A 20,743-nucleotide genomic window follows, 5' to 3' on the forward strand; every position below is an offset into this window, starting at 1 on the left:
CATCACCTCCTTGGAGACGCTCCCGACTAGAGTCCCAAGCGCACCAATGTCCTGCTAGTTCACACGTTGGGCGGGGAGATGGGGGGGGGCGTGGCCCAGGAGGCTGGGGGCCTCGACCCAGGCCAGGGGGCCAGGTACCAGCCCGAGTCCCCACTCTGCTGCTGAGCCGCGCAGCTGGGCAGGCCAGCCCCCGCAGTCAGACCCAGATCCCCTCCCAGGCCTACCCCACACCCCTTGGTGGCTGCCGCCCATGGGCACAGGGGGTCTCAGTGTGGGAGCAGCGGTGGAGAGAGGGAAGCTGGAGTTTCTAGGGGGGCTTTGGAGCCACCCTTTCTGGGAAAACCCTCCCTGGGGGAGGTCTCTGCACCCTGGGGCTCCATGTAGGAGAGCAGAGGCTTCGGAGGCAGAGACTCGGGGCCCCAGTGCTTGCAGCTCCGCTCCCGCCAGGGCCCCACCCTTCGAGTCTCAGGGTCACTGTGAGGGTCAGAGGACTGCCCAGCTGCCTCAGCCTGCCCCTGCCCCGCCGGCCGGCAGGGAGGGGCCGTGAACGTCCCCCTCCACAGTGGGGTCCCTTCCTGCCCCCTACGCCTCGTCACAGGGAATCTCTATGATTTCCCAAATCTACCGCAAGCTCCGCCGGCAGGGAGGGGCCGTGGGCGTCCCTCTCCACAGCGAGGCCCCTTCCTGCTCCCCACGGCTTGTCACAGGGAAACTGTGATTTCCCGAACCCACCACGAGCTCCCCATGTGATGCTGTTCCCTGTCCCCATGAGGTCACCCTGCTGACCTTGCCCAGGGCCCCGGCCCAGCCCCGCCTCTCCCAGGAAGCCTCCCTAAACCCTGCCCACCTGGTGGTCATCAGCAGCCCCAGGCCCGTGGGCTCTGGACCTGAGTGCATGTCAGCACCTGGGTCTCCTCCATGCGGCGCCATCGCGGGGTCCCTGGCAAGGAGAGTGAGGAGCAGACAGGACCAGCTCCCTGTCTCCTGTGTCCTTGGCGAGGAGGGCTACGGGCAGCCACGCCATCTCCCACCCCTGGCACAGGCCCTGCGAGGGGCAGGGGGTGGCAGGGAGAGCCAAGACCTGGCCACACCGCTGCCTCAGCCCCACGCACTGTGGGGCAGGCGGGGCTCTGGGAGGACAGATACCAGAGGTGGCATGTGAAATCTCTAGCAGCTAGAGTGAACACCAGAGAAACAGAAGACGGGAACAGTCCTGATGAAAACCAGGCTGCGCTTCACTCAAGGACACTTTCACTGATGTGGAGGCCTGCTTCAGGCACGGCTGGCTCCAGGAGCCCAAGCATGTCCCTGGGCGTCTGCCTCTCAGCTCCACCTTTCTGCGTGTGCATTCTCGGGGGTGACGACCCCAGCAGCGCCCTGGGCCCACTGGAGTCATGTGACTGACCCTTCCCAGTGCTCACTGTAAGGGAAATGCCCGGGTGCCGGCAACCTCCCTGGTGTGAAAGCTGCTCTGTAACCCTTGACTCCCAAGAGGTCTGGCCTCTTGGGTTTCTAAGCAACTAAAACAGGGCTTTTAATTTTTAAAATATTACACTCATGGTAAAAAAAAAAAAATCCAAGTGGTGCGTGAACGAAGCCCCGGGAAAGGCCACCTCCCTATCGGGCCCCCGGTCACCTCCCAGGAGCGCGGTGTCCCCAGCTCCTCGCATCCTGGCAGAGACGTGCCCAGGATGCCCCTGCCTCTCTGCAGAGAGGACCCCACAGCAACCCTGCCCCAGCCACCTTCGCGGGCCCCCATCTCCCACTAACAGGTTTCAGAGACGGTCCAACAGGGCCACCTCGGAACCCATCACCCTCCTGGAACCCAGCCCGTGAACCGGCCCCGGGAGCCGCTCTGCAGTGTGACCCGACAGGTCTGTGGCTGAGAGGGCGGATCCCGCAGAGGCCCGGGCGACAGCCCTGCTGAGGCCCCACGCTGGACCGGGAGGGGGAGAGAACTCCCCAGAAGGCGGGTGCTGCAGGCCCTTCATGGGGCCCGAGGGGGAGCAGCGTGGCCAGGCCCGGTCCCCGCGTCTGAGCCCCTCGATCCAGCCATGCTGACAGCTTCCTCCTGGACTCCCCGTCACACAAGCCGGCGGCCCCCGCCCACCTGTCCGCTTGAGCGGGACCCCCGTGCTGTGGGGTCCAGTCTACCCCGACCCTGCACTCCAGGCGGCCTGGGGTGTCATCCTCCCTCTGTGGTCCTCTCGTGGGCGCCCGCGTTTTGAGGCTGAACACTCATGTAATCAGTCTACCTGTTCCACAGCTAAACCCCAGCAAAAGCATCTTCATAATTAGCTGATGTTTATTTACCGGGAATGACCAGCCCGTTAAATTTAACGAGGCAGGTTGTCAGGTACGGAGCAGAAGTGTCTTCCTCGAGCGGGACCCAGACCTGGCGAGCTGGCTGCTTCTCTGGCTGTGGGCAGCCCCCACTCCCGGCCCCCCAAACCCTCTGGTTGCCCCACATCCCCCCAGCAGGCTTCACATCCCCGCTGCCTTCTGGGCAGGTATGACATCCTTTGCTCGAGGACGTCAGTTCTGCGTATGGGTGCCCACGGGGCCCGCCAGCCAGCGGGAAGCGAGGGCAGGAGCCCCCAAATGCAGGCGCGGGACAGCACTGCCATGAGCCTCTGGAGGCGGGGGCGGTGGTGCTACAGAGGCACCGCAGTCAGTCAGGAGCAGAAAACAGGTGCATAAACCCCAGCCAAACAGCATGACCCTGAACGCACGGAAACGCGGGCCATGAGCCAGGTGCACCCTCAGCCCATCCCTGGGGCCGTCACGTGTGTGTGGGCAGCCCTGTCCCTCTCCACGACTGAGCTTCTGAATGGATCCCCGAGCTCCAGGCTCAGTCTCCGGGGGCCTCATGGCCGCGGAGCTGGTGGGCAGAGCCCGTGTGCTGCCTTGTCGCCCACGCCGTCCGTGATCAATGCGGGAAAGGGGGGCTCTGCTCCCTGGGGAGGCCTCTCCTAAGCTCCGCGGCCACGACGGAGGCCCCAGGTCGGCACTGAGGACCACAGGCCTGGGGCACGGATGGGGTGGGGGGGTGCCCTGGGACTCCTGGGCGGATGGGAGCGTGCGGGGCGCCCATCAGGAACTGACCCCAGGGCTGGCATTGCCCACGAGGGAGGGCGCCGGGGGCAGGGGGCAGCTGGGCATGTGGCCTCTGTGCCCACTCCAGCAGGCAGTTCTGGAGTGAAGCTACTTACCGGAGGGAGCGGACTCAGGTCACAGGCCGCACGCTGGAGTGGCCAGAGGGGCCTGGGCGGCAGGTCCCCTGCCCTCACCCTTGCTGAGCACTGACCACGGCCACCCATCACGGCCCTGAGACGCAGCTGCCTCCCCTGGGCTCTGCCTCCCGCGGGTCACTGCCCGCCCCAGCCAGGGTGGCGGGAGCATCCTGCTGCTGCGCACATCAGGACGCCTGCTACGGGCTTTCGCTACTCCAGGTCCTCGGGGACCACCTCCATGGGTTCGGTCTCCATCTCAGTGGTCGGGATTTTCTGGTTCCTGGCTGGACCCTGGACATCCCAGTCGGCGTGTCACGCTGACCCCAGTGACCGGGTAGGATGGGAACCCACCCCTGTGGACGGTCACACGACAGGACCTGGGCCCAGCACGGCTGCCCCGGGCCTTCAGCCATGCCGCCCTCCCAGGCCCTGCTTCCTGCCACGGATGGCCACGAGCAGGGCCTGGAGATGCGGGCCCACACACAGGCTCAAAGGCACACACGTGTGCACGCACCTCCCCACACACCAGTGACACTCGGGGGCACAGCCTGCAGCCACCCTGGGGATAGGGGGACCCTGGGGAGCCTGGGTAGCTGTTGGGGCAACAGGGAGCTGGGGCAGGAGCACGCGGAGGCATGGCCGGCTGAGACACGGGCACACGCTCGCAGGCATGCACACGCGGACGGTGCACACAGGCCACTGCACAGCTGCGGCGAGCCTGCCGCCGGGTGGGAGACCTGGAGGCTGGATGAGGCCCTGGGCAGCAGAGGCTTCTGCCGGGGCCTCAGGAGGGCCGTGGGGGCTCCAGCTGAAGGGTGGCCCCGAGGTCACTCAGGGTCCATCAGCTGGGACCTGCGACCCCCCGCTGACCACAGGGGACAGCCCCTCTGGGCATCCTGCCGCCCAGCTGGCTGCTGCGGTCCTGCTTGTCTGTCCCCTGCAGAGCTGGGGATGCCGCTCGGGTCTCTGGGGGGTGTCTCCTCAGCCCACGTGCAGTTGGGCAACCCACCCAGCCCTGGATGCTGCCCCGCCCCAGTCCCACACCCAGCCGTCACCCCATCTCCCCTGGCCCTCATCTGCGGTCCCCAGCACCGGCCGTCCCCCCCAGACCCCGTCTTCCTCGGCCCTCATCTGCGGTCCCCAGCACCAGCCATCCCCCCCCGACTCCGTCTCCACCGGCCCTCATCTGTGGTCCCCAGCACCAGCTCACCAGGCCGAGAGTCAGCCTGGTCCCCCTCCCCATTCGTGTCCAGTCCTGCCAGTTCCAGCCCCGGGCTCGGCCTGCTCTGTCCCCTGACCCACCCCCGCCCTCCTGAGGGTCGCCGGGACCTCGTCTGTGAAGCCTTCCTCAGGCTCATTCGAGCCCCACTCCCGCAAGGCCAGGGTGACGCCGCTCAGAGGGGTGGACCCTGATGGTCTCTGCAGGAGGCGCCGGGGGCGGTGGGGCGGGTGTCCCTCGGGGCCTGGCCCAGGGCTGCGGGGGCTGCGTGCACACGAGGAGGCAGCCCAGGGACACCAGGCACAGACATCTGCTTTATTTGTCTGCGATTGGGGCGCACACAGCCTTCTCCAGCACAGAGGCAGTGGCGCCGGCGGGGAGGCCGCGGCTGTTGTCTGGACAGTGGCCCCACAGCAGGTCCAGGCTTCAGGCTCCACATCACGGTGGGCCCGGCACAAGGCTGCGTCAACCCTGCAATGAGAAGAGTCCAGTCACTGGGCGTGCTGGCCCCGGCTCTGCTCCACCAGCGCTGAGCAGGGGGTCCTCCCCAGCGGCCCCAGGCCTGGACAGAGCCCCCTCGGCTGTGCGCCCGTGGCCTCCCGCCCCTGCCCTGGGCCCAGCTTCGGTGCAGAGGCCGGCTCCCCCCAGCCCACGAGGGCCCCCCCTGTTCTCTCTGTGGGACCCGCTCAGCAGCGCCGTCCACAACAACACAGGCGGCAGGGCTGCGGCCGGCCCAGGCCCAGGGGACCCGCGGGCACCTGCCCCTCCCTGTTGCCCCGGGCAGCCCGGAGCTCTCGGGGGCCTGGGATCGGCAGGGAGGGTCAAGGCAGGGCCTCGGGGTCAGCCTGGGACTGCCACGACCCCCTGCCACCCCCAGGCCAGGGCCATCAGGCCGCATGCTGGCCTCTGCCACCTCGCTGTTCTGCTTCCCACCCCGTATCGGCCTGCTCCCCCGCCGCCCTGGAGGCCAGGGCCTGGCTTGACCAGCCAGCCGCCCTGACCTGGAGCCCGGGTGGGGCTGCGCGTGCCTTGTGAGCGGAGCTGACGCAGTGCTGGTAGGCTCTCACCAGGTCGGCACACAGCAGCACCTCCTGCAGGTGGTCGCGGTAGCAGCGGAGGATCTGGGCCTGCAGCCCCGAGCACACGGGCTGCACCCTGCGCGGCCTGCGGACACGGGAGGGGCCTGTGGTCACCCCAGAGCGCCCGCGGGGCTCCCCGCCCACCCGCCCGGCTGTGGGCCCGCTTCTCCCCCGGAGCCGTCTGAGTTCACAGCTAACACACACAGGACGCACGCGGGATGCGGGAAGACCACAGCACGCCTAGGGCAGAGTGGAGATGCCCAGACCCCTGCCCGGGGAATCTCCGCGGCGGCCTGGAGGGGTCACCGTCCCTGCTGTGCCTGTCAAGGGAGGCCTGGGCCGCACACTAGACTCCAAAGGTGCTCATCTGAAGAACGGCTGCGTTCTCTTTTTTCAAAGAGTGAAGCAAATACAGAAAGCGAAGCAGAGTTCACTCTCAAGTCAGCTCCTTTCTGACGCCTCCCCCACGGTCCTTCCCACCCTCCCCTCCCTGGGCCCAACATGCTCTCCCGCACACACCTTCACACTTCTGTGCGCAAGCACACGCACACAGGTACACTCATGTGCACACACGTGCGGGTACACGTGTACACATACATGAACACAATGCACATATACATGAACACACGCATGTGGACACACGTGCACACTCACACGTGCACACACATACTCACACGTGCCCTCACGCCCCAGGGCGCGTGTGTTGAGGACCCTGGCCCCGCAGCTCCAGGTAGGGCGCCGTCTCTCACCCCCCCACCCCCAACACAGAACCCAGCGGCTGAGACCAGGAGGCTCCGGGATGCACTTTCAGTGTCTCCAGGGCTCCGGGCGGGTCCACGCGGGAGCCCTGGGGCCCAGGCTGAGCTTGGGCGCCTGGGAAGGACCCCACTCCCGTCCCCGGGACCTGCAGGGGGACAGCAGCCCTGCCCCAGGTCCAGTCCTGAAGTCCAGCCCCCGGCAGGTACCAGGACAGAACGCAACTTGTGACACAGGTCAGACTGCCCGTGTCCGCAGCTGAAGGCTGGAGGGGGCTCGGCGGCCCTCGCCACAGTCTCTCAACTGCCCGGCCCCCAGCGCCGCCCGACGCCCTCCCCTCGGAGCCCCAGGCCCTCTGACGTGGATGAAGCTAACGGAGGGCCTTTCAAATGCCTCCTGAGAGACGTGCCCTCTCGGCCGCCCCCTGAAACACCTTCCTGTGTGCTTCCGTCTGCCCTCCTCCACCCCGCCAACCCTGCACATGGAGCCCTGCGCCTGGACAGGGCTCCAGCCTGGCACCCCCTACGGTCCTTCACACCGGCCTAAATGGGGGGCAGGGGGGACCGGGGCTGGGCGAGACTGGAACCTCAGGATGTGGCCTCAGCTGGAAACGAGGTCTTGGCGGATACGGTGGGTTAGGGTGGGGTCAGCCCCTGATCCAGCTTGACGAGTGTCCCCCTCCAAAGGAGGAGGGACACAGACCACCAGGAGAAGCCATGTGGCATCAGAGGCAGAAGCTGCAGTGACGCGCCCATGAGCCAAGGATGCCAGGCCTCCCAGCAGCACAGAAGCGGGACACGCTGGACACAGGCCCGAGACCCCTCGAGCTTCCGAGGGAGCTGCCTACTGGCTGCAGAAGCCCAGGAAACACACCGTCGGCCGTGTAGGGAAGTGGTGGAGTGCCGGCCGGGCGGAAGCCAGCAGGAGGCAGACGGCTGGCCAGTCCCTTTCTAACAGAGAAGAACCCACATCCTCCATGATAGAGGGCTCCTCGGTAAGCGGCTCGGATGGGAAGGCCGCCTCCAGGCTGCCCTGGCTGCACCTGAGGTCCACGTCATTCTGAGAACCAGCCTGCCCAGTCCGAACCCACACAGTGGCCCATTCTGCCAGGTGGGGACGCTGGTATCAGAGGGCCTAGGTGACCTGCCCGAGGCCACACCGCACGAGACGTGGCAAGCGTAATGGCCTGCTTGTCTGGCTCTATGGCCCCCCACGCTGCATCCACTGAGATCCACTCCAATTCTGGAAAACTCCCCAAAGGTTCGGGAGAGGAAACCGCCAAGGGTACGGAAAAGCAGCAGAAGACACGCGAGACTCCGGTTCCCTGCAGAGCCAGACACCCCAACTGGGAGGGCGGGTGCCCGTGCCAGCGGGGGGCCGGCCCCCCAAACCTGCAAGCCCCGCTGCCCGCAGGCCCGGGCCCAGCCCCTCACATGTCCCTCCGAAGGCTCTCCTTCCACCAACGAGAGCACGTCACCGCCCTTCTCCCGTCACCACTGCTGACATAACCTCCCCCTGGCGGCTGCAGTGGAACCCGGCCAGCAGACGTCCTTCCGACACCTCGGTCCTGAGCCACGCCAGCGAAGCGGACGTGGGAGCAAGCGTCTCATCGCCACTGAAGGGCTGGGGGCTCCCTGGGGCCAGACATCCGTCTCTGTCGGGGCCGGGCAGGCCCGGCTGCTCCCTGAGGGTGCACTGCCCCGGCCACGGCTGCTCCTGTGCGCCCAGCCATCGGCCAGCAGCCACGGGGGCCTCCACCTTGGCCCAACCCCGGGAGAGCTTGCCCCGAGGAGACGGGGCACAGACAGACCCCCAGGGCTGCTTAGCTGTTGACAGGGCTCCTCCCTGGGCTGCACACACGCACCCGTGCACACACATGCACACACACACTCATGTACAGAGCCAGTAGGCCACTCTTGACTCTGGTCCTTGGTGAAAAAGCCCCCACCCAGGAGCTCCTGATTCAGCAGACGCGTGGAAAGGACGTGGGCCCAGGGGCCAGCAGGGCTCGGGGCTCGGGGGTGTCTGAGCAGGCCCAGGCCAGGACCCCCGGGACAGGAGAGCCATCCCCTGTGGTCCCTTGGAGGCCCAGGGGTGGGAGGCACCAGGGAAGGAGCAGCGCCACCTGAGGAACTCCCGGACCCAGATGCTGGACCCCCTCTTCCCCCGCTCTCTCTGAGGCCACCCATCTCCTGCTGACTGGAGTCCCCCCAGTCTGGCTCCCCGAGACACTCCTGGGGCCTTTCCAAGCCCGCTGGTGGGGCGCCCGGGCCAGGATCTCCTGCAGAACTGAATTCAGGCTGCCCCGCCCCCTGCCCCAGCCCCACCGAGCCCCAGCATCCCCAGCACCCAGGGCAGACCAGTGGCCTGACGTGCTTTCCTGGGAGCCGCCACGCCATGCGGGACACGGCAACCACCCTGCTGCGCCCCTGCTCTCCCGAAGCCTTCACGCGGGCACAGCTGTACCACCCCGGCCCTCGCCCTCTGCCCAGAGATGGGCCAGCAGTCCCTGCCTGCATGCTGAGGCCCAGGGCCCTCAGGGCTAGCTCTCAGTGTGGCGTCCAGGGCACTGCGCCCATGGGAGGAGGCTCGCCGGGGCCGGGCAGGGGCACCGCAGGCCCGTGAGGCGTGGCACCGGTGGGAGCCGCTCGCGGTGTCTGCCCAGGGCCGGGCCCATCCCTGGGGTCCATCTGCAGCTGCGAGGACACAGTGGCGGGGGCACTGCCTCTGGCATGTCCGTGGCTGCCCCCGTGAGATGGGCATGGAGCCCACAGGAGGGGCTGACAGGGGCCGTGACCACAGGATCCAGGGGTGAGCCACCAGAAGCAGTGGCCAAAACCTGAGGCTGGCTGCCCAGGCATGCAGACCCCGGGATGAGGGCCACAGCGGCCGCTTCAGCCTCAGCTGGTCTGAGTGAAGACCCCTAGCCCTGCAAAGGGATTTGACTGGAGTCACTCGCAAGCAGAGGACAGCCCAGCACAGCCGAGCCCAGCAGAGCCCCATCGGGGGCTGGCCAGCAGGGCCACGTGGGGCTCGGGGACAGGAGACGGGGGCATGGCAGCAGGGCCCCGTGGGGACACGGGGCTGCTCGGGGCCTGCGTGCCCAGCAGTCTCCCCCTGCTTCTCTGCTGGGCCTCCAGGTGCCTCCACATCGGAAGCAACGCCCCGACCTCTAAGTCTCCTCAGGTTGGACCCGTCCCCATTGGGATCACACCCCGCACACCCAGCACAGGGAGTGAACATGGCCGAGGCCTCTCTCCTACACCCTCTCTGCCCGTTCCCGACCTGTCAGCCTGCCACCAGGACCATCCCCACTGGGGTCACACTGTGTCTGGGTGCACACAACACATCTGGGTCCACCGGCACCACAGCGGCAGCCGCCCCGAGCCCACGAGTCCCCATTCTTGCTGCCTGACCATGCGTGCACTCCATGAGCCCATGCCAGGGGGCGCAGGGGGCCTGGGGAGAGCTGGGTCCTGGCCTGACCGGCAGTCACCCTGGCAGGGAGGCGGCCAGGCCCCAGGATGCAGCGGGCACTGCGGGCTGTGGGAGGAAGCGAGGCGGGTCCTGCTCGCTCCAGTTCCCGCATCCCCGGGCACCTGTCCCCTCCCCCAGGTCCTCTGTCCGCACCCCGTCGGCCCCACCGGCCCCCAGCATCACCAGCTCAGACCCCTGCCTTCTGATTGTGGAGGTGCTGGAACAGGAAGGGCCACGCAGCCAGAGGGACGCATCCAGGGCCTGTGGTGGGGCTGCAGACAGAAGGCCTCTGTGGTCACGGAGCCCGGCCTGGGCAGCTCGGTGGACCGGAGGCCCTGGGGCGGTGATTCACCGGGTCAGAGGAAGACGGTGCTTCTGTCTCTAGGGGGGGCTGTGAAGATGCAGACTTGGGCATGACCTACCAGGTACCTGGGATAATGCATGAGTTCTTATTCCTGAGACCTTTCTGTCGGTTTGAAATCACTTCAAAATAAAACCCAACATGCATGGCCATTTAAGACGACTGAATGTATTCGAAAGGATGCCTGTATCCCTGAAAGATCCCACCAGGGCCCCTTTTCCAGCTGGGACGGGGGCAGCAGGAGGTGTGACAAAGTGATTCTGCATCATCTGAAAAAAGCGCTGGAAGAAGCTCGCAGGTGCAAGGACTTGCTCTGCTGCATATTTTATGTCTTAAATAACTGAGCTGCAAGGTATGTTTACACACATTTGGAACGCACACGCTGGCCCCACAAGAGCCCAGAAGGAGACCCAAGGACAATAGGGCGTGACTGGGCGGGATTCTACACCACTGCTGACGGCACAGGGCTCCCCATCAGGGGAAGAACCAAGCTGGGTCTGCACGCCACGCCCCACACCTGAGAAACCACAGGGGGTCGCCCGAAGCCCGGCTTAGTGGGGAATACAGCCCAGCAGGTGTGTGTGCACGTGTGTGTTCTCTGACCAACGATCCCCTCTAGGAAGGTTTAAAGTGCACAAAGTGCGTTACAGCCGTCTGTCACAACTGTCATTATATCGGCAAAAGAAGAAACTGGGAAGCTTCTCAGTCTCCTTCAGTAAGTAATAGATTACATACATTTTGATGCTAGGACGCCCCTGGTGGTCCAGAGGTTAGAATCCACCTACCCACGCGGGGGACACAGCTTCTGCCACTGGTCTGGGAAGAGTCACACGCCGAGGGACATAAACTACATCCGTGAGCACAACTACGGAGCGCGTGTGCCTGGAGCCGCGCTCTGGGACGGGGAAGCTCGCGCGGTGAGTGGCCCACACACCCCAGGAGGGGCGGCCTGCCCTCCGTGCGGGAGGAGACGTGTGTGGGGCAACGAGGACCCAGCACGGCCACAAGTACCAACAGAAGTCCTGCGAGGTTTGAAGGAACATTCTGACCTTACAGGGCAGCAAAGCGGTATTTAACGTGAACACACAAACCCACGCTTACAGACACAGAGACAGGTCCACGGGGACTAGGTGAGGGGCTTGATGTGTGTTTCCAGGAGCCCACCGGTGCCCGGCGGTGTGACTGTCCAAAGAGTGGGCAGAGGCTGAGGTCAGGGTCCAGGAAGGGTCTGCCTCCCCCACCCGCTGCCCACAGGAACGCCGGCCCTGCCAGGCTCACCACAAGGGGGGCTGCGAGTGACCCACTGTGCCCAGACCAACACACACACATACTGCACGGGAGGGCCCAGGCCTTCGATGTGAAACCCACGTGAACTCCTGGGCTGAGCACTTCCTGCCACGTCAGCCCAAGCAAAAGCCGGAGCCTGCCGTCCCCACCGACCCAGGCCTGCCCAGCCCTCGCCGAGTGCACTTTACCTCCCGACCAGCTCCATTCACCATGTGAGAGATTCGCTATGCCGCAAATCACGCTTCCTGATCTTCCTTAATCCCTCAAGATGCATTCTGCTGCCTCTGCAGCTTCACTGCTCATTACCGTATGGAAAGTGTCATAAATTTTATACCCAGAACGAGCAGCAAGCTCTGTGTTACAAAAGTCCTATTTTTCCTCTTATGGCTTCAACCGGACTCTTGGCCTTTGCTTAAACAGGCGCTCGCACTGCGCTGCACACGGTCCTGAGCGGACGTGAGGCATCCACAACGACAAAGCCTGAGAGCAAAGGGTCTCCTGTCACCGGGCTTCCAACCCTACGTGCTCCAGCCAGGCACCGGACGTGGCTGAGGGGCTGTCCTCCCCCGGGACTCCAGCCTGGCCCCGAGGACCAGGCACCCGGGGGTCCTGGGCCCCAAGGACTGGCCGCCCCGTGAGCCTGGGCCCAGAGGACTACTCACCGCTTAGACCAGGCCCCCAGGACTAGTCACCTTTAGAGCTGGGCCCCCAGGACTAGTCACCTATAGTTCAGACCCGGGCCCCCAGGACAGGTCACTGTTTAGATCTGGGCCCCAGGACTAGTCACTGTTTAGTCCCGGGCCCCCAGGACTGGTCACCTAAGTTTAGACACAGGCCCCAGGAATAGTCACCTACAGTTTAGACCCGGGCCCCCAGGACTAGTCACCTTTAGACCCGGGCTCCCAGGACTGGTCGCCTAAGTTTAGACACAGGCCCCGAGGACTAGTCACCTATGGTTTAGACCCGGGCTCCCAGGACTAGTCACCTTTAGAGCTGGGCCCCCAGGACTGGTCACCTAAGTTTAGACACAGGCCCCCAGCACTAGTCACCTATGGTTTAGACCCGGGCCCCCAGGACTAGTCACCTTTAGAGCAGGGCCCCCAGGACTGGTCGCCGTTAGGTCTGGGCCCCCAGGACTGGTCACCTAAGTTTAGACACAGGCCCCCAGCACTAGTCACCTATGGTTTAGACCCGGGCCCCCAGGACTAGTCACCTTTAGAGCCGGGCCCCCAGGACTGGTCGCTGTTAGAGCCGGGCCCCCAGGACTGGCCGCCGTTAGGTCTGGGCCCCGGGGTCCGTCACTGTGAGGCTGTTGGGGCGGATGGGACCTGCGAAGCAGCACGGACACCTAGTTTAGGACCGCCCAGTGGTGGTGATGGCACAGGCTGGTGGGCCTGAATGCAGACCCTGGAGAGTGGGGAGGGCACAGAGGACGCAGCATCACAGGCCCGGGGCCCCTTGGCTTCGTGCCAACACTGACATCCTGCCAGCAGAAACCAAGACCCAGGGGAAAGCCGGCCACCGCTCTGGCCAGCGTCCCACGTCGCCAAGACACAGCAGGGCTGTGCAGGTGCCAGGGATCCAGAGCCACGCGCAAGACGCACGCTCTTTCCAAAACGACTCCCAAACCCAAGTGACTGTGTCTTTAAAACGGGGAACCAAATGTCATAAAACTGGTTTTCCCATCTAGAACCGAAGTGATCCCGTTTTTCACTTTTAGAAAGTCTGTACTTCTAACCAATATGGAGAAGTTCGCCCCTATCTGAGACACAGCCAGTTTCCCTGACCAAGGAGACAGCATCAGAGGAGGTGGGGAAGCCAGGTCCCGTGGCCCAGCGGACTGCAGCGGGGTCCGACGGCGACACCCAGCGGGCACAGGCCAGGCCCCGGGGCCAAGAAGACAGCATCAGTGGAGCAGGGGAGGCCTGGTCCCACAGCCTGGCGGACTGCAGCGGGGCTCCAACGGCGACACCCGACAGGCACGGGCCAGGTCCCAGGGCCAAGATCCCTGAGGAACTGCCAGAAGCCAATTCAGGGACAGGGCTATATGCCCGACGGACAGGGAGGGGAACAGCGTGTCGCCTTCAGTGAGCCCGTGCAACTCTGACCACTGTCCCCAGGGGGCGGCGGCAGGCGGTCCCCACACAGAAGGGTGCGGCAGCCACGGCCAGCTCTGGGGTGCGGGGCTTGGAGGGTCCATGCCCACGACACAGCCAGCAGCCTCTGGGAGGAGCTGGAGGTCGCTTGCTGGAGCGTGACCCCAATGGTCAGTAGGGTCCGGCTGGCGGGACTGCAGCGGTTGTCGAGGGGCTGCCCACGGGGTCCGTGGTCTCAGGCTGCCCCAGGCAGTGACCCTGAACCTCCCCTCATTTGCAAATGTGTTGAGGGGTGGGGGTGACAGCAGGAGTGATGGTTTGGGGACACTCTGAGGGGTTCTGAGGAATCAGCCGAGGTGTACTCTCCACTTCCCAGAGGCTGGATGGCAGAGAAGCCTCAGAACTGGGGCCCTCAACTCCCTGGAGTCTGACTGCACCAGGGACCCAGGCCCTAGTTCTGGGCGATAAAACCTGTGGCCTCTGGAGAGCACGCAGGAAGCCCCAGGGCGGCGGTGGCCAGCCTATGCCCTGCACGCCGTTTCTCCAGAGGTGGACCCTTGGGACAGAGGGCTCCCGGGTTCTGGCACCGCCGCCTTCTGCCGGGGCCCGCGGACTGCCACTCAGACCTCTCACAGCTGTGCGCAGAGCCACAATCACCACGCTTCCTGGGGCCTTCGCTCTGGCCTAGGCACGCGGGCCCGGAGACGACACGCCCCTGGGAGTTCAGCAGAGCCGCAGCCTTGTCGCCGTGCGAGGCGCTGAGGCCTGCTCTCCCGCCCCACGGGGTCCTGCGGACCCTCCCAGGTCTGCACCCCAAGTAACAGCTGCGTCTGCCTCAGGCTGCGCCCTGTTTCCTGACGCTCTGCCCCCAGGCCCTCAGCGCGGGAGGACAGACGGACATGACGCTGTAGCTCAGCCCTGTGCTGCCCGAGCCCCCCCAGCCAGCATCCTGCAGAGGTGTGTGGCTCAGGGCTGGGTCACCCCGGAACCCCCAGGACCAGGGGCCAGCAGCACCCCTTCTTGACTCCCTGGGGGTCTGAGTCCGCAGGACATGCAGGACGTGGGCCTGGAGTGGCTCTGCCCCGACCCCTGACATGAGACAGAGCGGGGGCCTCAGAACAGGAAGGGACGCATGGCCGTCAGTGTCCCTCCAGAAGCGTGGGATGAGGCGCACGGGCAGGTTTCCCTGAGGGGCAGATTTTAGACACAGCTGAGCTCGCAGGGAGGAGGAGAAGGGGCTCTTACTTGATGGCGCCCTCCACCTTGGCAGCTGCCTCGTGGAACTGCTGTGATGACAGCCTGTACGTCTCGAGGTTCTGCAGAGAGAGCACAGAGCCACCCAGTTACCGCGGAGAACTCCTGCAGCCCCACCCCGCCCGCCGCCCCGCTGGGCCCACAGAGGCCGGTCCCGACGGCACAGCAGACGGGCCCGGCCCGGGGGTCGCACCCCCACGAGCGGGGCCCTCGCCCACCTGAAGGAGAGCTTTATGGACACGTGGTCACACACGCGACTCGTGAGCTCACAGCACAGGCCACTCTGGGCTACACAGGCACCTGGAGACTGTGGGGCCCGCAGCCCAGGACGTTCACCGTCTCTCAGGGCGTCTGCTGAGCGCCATTGCATGCAAGCCCGTCATACATGCCTCTGCTGCCCAGAGATCTGAGCCAACTTGCCCCAAGCCCGGACCCCAGCCCAGGACGCCCGCCGCACTGCAGGGCCTGTAGGCCCCGGGCCCACGCTACCCTCCGACCAAGGCCACCCCGCTGCGCGGGCCGTCGGTACAGAAGCCACGGAGGGCAGAGCCACGGAGGGCGGGGGCCGCGGGGGACGGAGCCGGGCTGGAGCCCACGGCGCCCCGGGTCAGTCCCCCACTTCTCTGTGCCAGGCGAGCAGCCTCAGGCACCCGGCCCAGCAGCCCACAAATTGCACGTCCAGGGGAGACCGACACATGCCTGCCCCCAGCTCCCGTGAGGCCCCAAGAGGGCCCGACGTCTCCCAGGACATGGTCCTCAGCAGGCCGCCACGGGAGGAACCTGACCCGGGGCTGCCTTCAGACACCCAGCAGGTGCCCGGTGGCCCGCACAGGCCTGGGCCCGCGCCTTCCCACCTCAGTGCAGGAGGCCTGGTCACGTGGGGCCCCCGCGGCCATCAGCCTCCCAGCCTGGCACTGGGACTCCACCTCCATGGGAGACGCGGGCAGCCTGGACCCTTTGGACCAGAGGAGGCGACAGGAGGCCGGGTCAGAGCCCGGCAGGGCGGGCGCTGGCCCCATGGACCCCATCATCCACCTCAGGGGCTGGGGTGACGGGGGGGCACCAGGACCAGGCCCTCGGCCCTGCCCTGGTTCCTCGGCCCGGGGAGCTGCCTCCTGGCAGGCACATGGAAAGGGTTCTGAGGAGAAGCGGGGCCCAGGAGGGGCGGGAATCGGCTCTGGGCTGTGCTGGGGTGCCAGCTGTCGGGCCCAGGCCCCCACCCCAGTGACGGTGTGAGCCCCAGCTCCCCCAGCACATCCCTCACCTCGATGAGCACTGGGGGCTGAACATCCAGAGCAACAGGCAGGAAAGGAACGGGGCTCCCCTCATCCCACCAGGCTCCCCCGAACCCTGCAGGGACGTGCTGACGCCCGGCCTTCCCCAGGGAGCCGCGCGGCTCCGACCTGCGCCCTCATGCACTGCCTGGATGGGGGAACCTGGGTTGGTGGGGTGGCCTGGGTCCGTGGGGTGACCTGGGTCCACTGGGGGGCCCAGGTCCACGGCCAGGCGGGCTGTGGGCTAGGCCTGTGGTGGGTGTGGTCTGTCACAGGAAGAGCCCGCAGGCCGAGAAGCACCGATAACCCCGGAGCCGCTTCCTCCACGACCGCAGGACTCAGAGGCCCGCCTTCTGCCTGCCCGTCCGACCTGCCTGAGTGGGACCGCTGCCCACACTGCTGCCCTGGAGGGAGCAGCGCCCTGCGTCCACCCAGCCTCCTGCAGCCGTTGCAAGGTGCGCCTTCTGAGCCTGCAGCCAGTGAGAGCGAGGCCCTCACAGGCTCCACGGAAGGGCTTCAGGAAGGACGGGGTACCCCCCACACACGCCAGGACCCTGTGCATGCCGGGGGTCCCGCCACAGCCTGACCACAGGGACTGCAAGGCTTCATTTTTCAGTGTGGTGGCGCCGTGACCCCCCAGCCCTGCTGCCCGGGAACCCAGTGGCACCCCATCTCCTGCACCTGGTGGTCGCCTGTCCCCTAAAGCAGACCCGAGGGTTTCAGAGCCCCCTCCTCGGCCCGTGAACAGCCAGCCTCCTCCGCTCATGCTGCTCAGAGTGAGTCTGAAACCACAAGACCTCATCTCCATTAATTAAAGCTGCCATTAAAAATTAAATAACATGAGTAAGAAGGTGTGAGCCTTATCTCCACGGGCTTTAAGAGTCACAGTGTTTCTTCAATTACTTCATGAACAGTTTCCATATTTCATCCTGCCTGATTTCTCCAAGGGCCTGGGTTCTCAGATCAAAAGACAGGGTGCAGGTGAGTGGGACGGCTGCACCAGGGTGGGCGCCGCGAGGCTGGGAGGGCAGCACGCGGCTCCTGCGTGAGGACCCCGGCAGCTGGAGCCCCGGGAGCCCGCTGCCCTGCCCCTCCGTGCCTTGCGGACGGTCACAGAGCCCCCTGAGTAGTGTCGCGGGCACTGCTGCAGAGGCCACAGAGACGGCGAGTTTAAAACGCTCTGGGTGGGTGGGCCTGCACAGAGGAAACAATGAAACCCTTAAAAACTACACAGTCTACTGCACGGCAGCCAAGGGAAGTATCTGGAAGGGAGACTGCGTTTCCCGGAGGAAAGCTCTCCGTGGAAGGGAGTCCCAGCTACGTCGCCCCATCCATGCCCAGAGCTGCTGGCGCTGGCGGTGCCCAAGCAGCGGCCCCCAGGAGCGGCTGAGGGGGGAGCAGGGCAGATCCACCAGTGCAGGGCGACACGGGGCACATGGCCGGGGCAGAGAGCCGAGGGCCAGGCCGGAGGAGGGGCTCGGACCCTCCCCCAGCAGACAGCATCTCACTGGACGCTTCAGGACAGAGGAAGAGACGGTCATGGCTCTGCTCTGTGGCCGCGAGAAGCAAACCACCACCTGGGGACACGGGGCCCAGGGGCTTCAGGGGGACCCCAGGCCGGGACAGCCAACCAGCGGGCCCTCCAAGCCCAGAGCGGCGCTTCCGCTGGGGTCCCTCCCGCCAGGCCCCCCACGGCCTGGATCCTCCCACGGCCTCTTTCCTCATGCGCCTGACCAGCTGCCAGCACAACCTGGCCACGGTATGAACTGCTAATTGGAGTGTGACGCTGGCTCCAGGTGAGAGCCCCCTGTGAACACCTGCTTTCAGGAACAGTCGGGGAGGAGGCGCCCCGCCGCTTCCTGCTGCAGCCCCTCGAGGCCCGGGCTCCCCTGGGCTGGGCTGAGCGTCCTCGCATGTCGAGGGGCTGCTGAGTGTGGCTGGGGGGCTGCCGCTCGCCCCATACGGGAGAGAAAATGAGCGTCCTGGGCAGCTGTGTGGACAGTCCTCTGTAGATGCAGACATCAGTGCAGACACGCACGCACGCGCACTGCACTAGGCCCACGTAACATGGGGTCCACGCTCGCGCTCTGTAGCAGGGCCCTTCAGGACGGGGGTCAGCTCCAGCTGGAGTGGGGAGCTGCTGGGAGTGCAGACAAGGGACCGGGACACGTGAGCTCTGCGATGGTGGCGGGAGACTGGCCGCCAGGCGGGCAGCTCTGTCCTCACAAAAGCCTGGCAGGCAGCCAGGCCTCCATGCGGGTCAGCTGGTTCTCACACTTGCAGAAACATATTTGGCTAAATGAATAGCTAATTAGTTTGAAAACAAAATGCACAGCACAACAGAAAATTAAAAAGAATTTTTCAAAATGAAGAGACAAAATTTAACTACACTCTGTGACTTAGTGGTGACCCAACCCTGAGCAAAGGGCTGCAGGGTCAAGGTCCCAGGATCACTCCCCATGGGCAGCTGGAGGACCGGGAGCCACACGGGGCAGGGACTCAGGCCACAGGGGTGCTGACCAGGCTCCCCACGCAGAGGTGCTGGTGCTGAGACGGGGCCCCGGGCCTAGAGGATGCTCCTGCTGCAGTGACCGCAGACGCCTGCTTCCAGAACCTGGCCCCAGCTGTGCGGTCAGTCGGGGCATGGGCCCGCTGGAGCCGGGTCAGGGGCATGTAGCAGCAGCGCCCCCAGCCTGTCTGACGGGCAGACTGGCCCCGGCCCTGCTGGTCAGCGAGCTCCCACAGACCTGAGTGCCTGGGACACTGGGAGCACAGGGGTACAGAACCAGGGCCCCCACAGGCAGCACAGCCGTTTTCTAAGCTCCTGGGGTCCTCGCTGGGGTCCCGCCCCCCGTGTTTCCCCGTCCTGTGGCCTCACACCTGCAGGCCTCAGCCCTGGAGCCACGGGGCTGTCGGAGCCCAGCCTGCAGGCTGGTGGGGGGTGGTCTGGGGCAGGCCCAGGCATCGTGCTTAAAGAAGTTCCCGGGGGTCCCCTGGGTACCCAAAGTGAGCGCCACTGCTTAAGCCAGGGGAGGCTGAGCCTGGTTTGCTGCTGCCCCAGAAAGAGCTCCGCCCTCTGAAGAGCCTGGCTTTACTCCAAGCTGCACACTGCAGAGGGGCACCTCGTTCCCCAGCAGCTTGGTACTTGCAGTCTAAGAAGTTTTAAAAGAAAATCAGAGGAAGGAGGGCAGACTCTCGCGGGCCCTGTCACCTCCGAGGCGACTGGAAACACACCCACCCCCACAATCAGCTGTGCAGACAGGCCTACCCCCGCTCCTCCTGAACAGTGAGTCTTCTGCACGCGGTCACCTCCTCTGGCGCCAACGTCTGATCTCAGGACAACTTCAAAATGCCGCCGGACAGCAGGCCCCGCGGGGATAACACAGCCAAGTGCTGCTGCTGCTCTGTCGCTCAGGCGTGTCGACTCTTGGCGACCCCGTGGACTGCAGCACGCCAGCCTCCCCTATCCTTCACCATCTCCCGGTTTGAGCTTGAGCTTAAGCTTGCTCAAACCATGTCCATTGAGTCAGAGATGCCATCCAACCATCCCATCCTCTGTCGTCCCCTTCTCGTCCTGCCCTGCCTTCAATCTTTCCCAGCATCAGGGTCTTTTCTAATGAGTTGCTTCTTCGCATCAGGTGGCCAAAGGATTGGAGGTTTAGCATCAGTCCTTCCAATGAATATTCAAGACTGATTTCCTTTAGGATTGACTGCTTTGATCTTGCAGTCCAAGGAACTCTCAGGAGTCTTCTCCAACATCACAGTTCAAAAGCATCAATTCTTTGGCACTCAGCCTTCTTTATGGTCCAACTCTCACATCCATACATGACTACTCACAAAACCATAGCTTTGACTAGATGGACCTTTGTTGGCAAAGTAATGTCTCTGCTTTTTAATATGCTGTCTAGGTTGGTCATAGTCTTTCTTCCAAGGAGCAAATGTCTTAATTTCATGACTGCAGTCACCATCTGCAGTGATTTTGGAGCCCAAGGAAATTCTGTCACTGTTTCCACTGTTTCCCCATCTATTTGCCATGAAGTGATAGGACTGGATGCCATGATCTTAGTTTTCTGAATATTCAGGCTTCTTTATGGTCCAACTCTCACATCCATATATGACTACTGGAAAAACCATAGCTTTGACTATACGGAACTTTGTTGGCTCAATGTACATGAAGCGTAAATTATTACCTAAGTTAAAGAGAATTCCTGCATTACTGCAAAAATGACTAACTCAATTCAAGCACCATAAAGGCTCTCGCTAAGTGTTTACTAAAGATTGTAGGAGACTCTGGAAAAGGGGTTCCTTCTTTCCGCTCTGACTTCATCCACAGGAGGGAACGGGGCTGTGAGGAGCACCTGCTGTGTGCCAGCCCCGAGTGCTGTCACACACCTCACCTTGTTGGTTCTGCAGAGAGTCCACTGAGGCTGGGAGCTGGATGTGACAGGCGGTCTGCCCAGAGCCTCCTCCGTGGAAGAACTTGACACACAGAACAATAGATGCAAGCGAGGGTTTAGCTCCTTCCACAAACGGACACCTCGACGAGCTGAGACGGGAACTCCGCAGTGTGGGCACAGGACACACGTGAGACCCTGGTGCGCGGTCGCTCTCAGGGTCTGCAAACACCAACAGGAAATGTCACAGCACCCCGGAAAGCCAACAGGTTCTCATGGAAGCCTAACGTGTGGGTGTTGCTGAAGGGTACTT

At 64.5% G+C, this 20,743-nt stretch overlaps 1 protein-coding gene across 10 annotated transcripts in view; it reads right to left on the minus strand.

Annotated features, from left to right (window-relative positions):
• Nucleotides 1-4,612: 4,612 nt before the first annotated feature.
• The window catches only part of CHCHD6 (coiled-coil-helix-coiled-coil-helix domain containing 6), a 100,663-nt gene continuing 84,532 nt past the window's right edge, over nt 4,613-20,743 (minus strand). For 2 of the 10 annotated variants that reach the window (XM_043886555.1, XM_043886560.1), the window contains exons 6-9: nt 20,434-20,652; nt 14,754-14,824; nt 5,454-5,616; nt 4,747-4,923 (exon numbers count right to left, since the gene is read on the minus strand). In XM_043886555.1, coding sequence (XP_043742490.1) covers nt 4,918-4,923; nt 5,454-5,616; nt 14,754-14,824; nt 20,434-20,652 — 459 coding nt within the window. In that variant the 3' untranslated portion in view covers nt 4,747-4,917. Of the gene's footprint in view, nt 4,924-5,453; nt 5,617-14,753; nt 14,825-20,433; nt 20,653-20,743 lie in introns of all 10 variants that reach the window. The other 8 variants (XM_043886561.1, XM_043886557.1, XM_043886559.1 and 5 more) reach the window with 8 other exon arrangements.

Source organism: Cervus elaphus, chromosome 24 (genome assembly GCF_910594005.1).
Source record: "Cervus elaphus chromosome 24, mCerEla1.1, whole genome shotgun sequence".
NCBI lineage: Eukaryota > Metazoa > Chordata > Mammalia > Artiodactyla > Cervidae > Cervus > Cervus elaphus.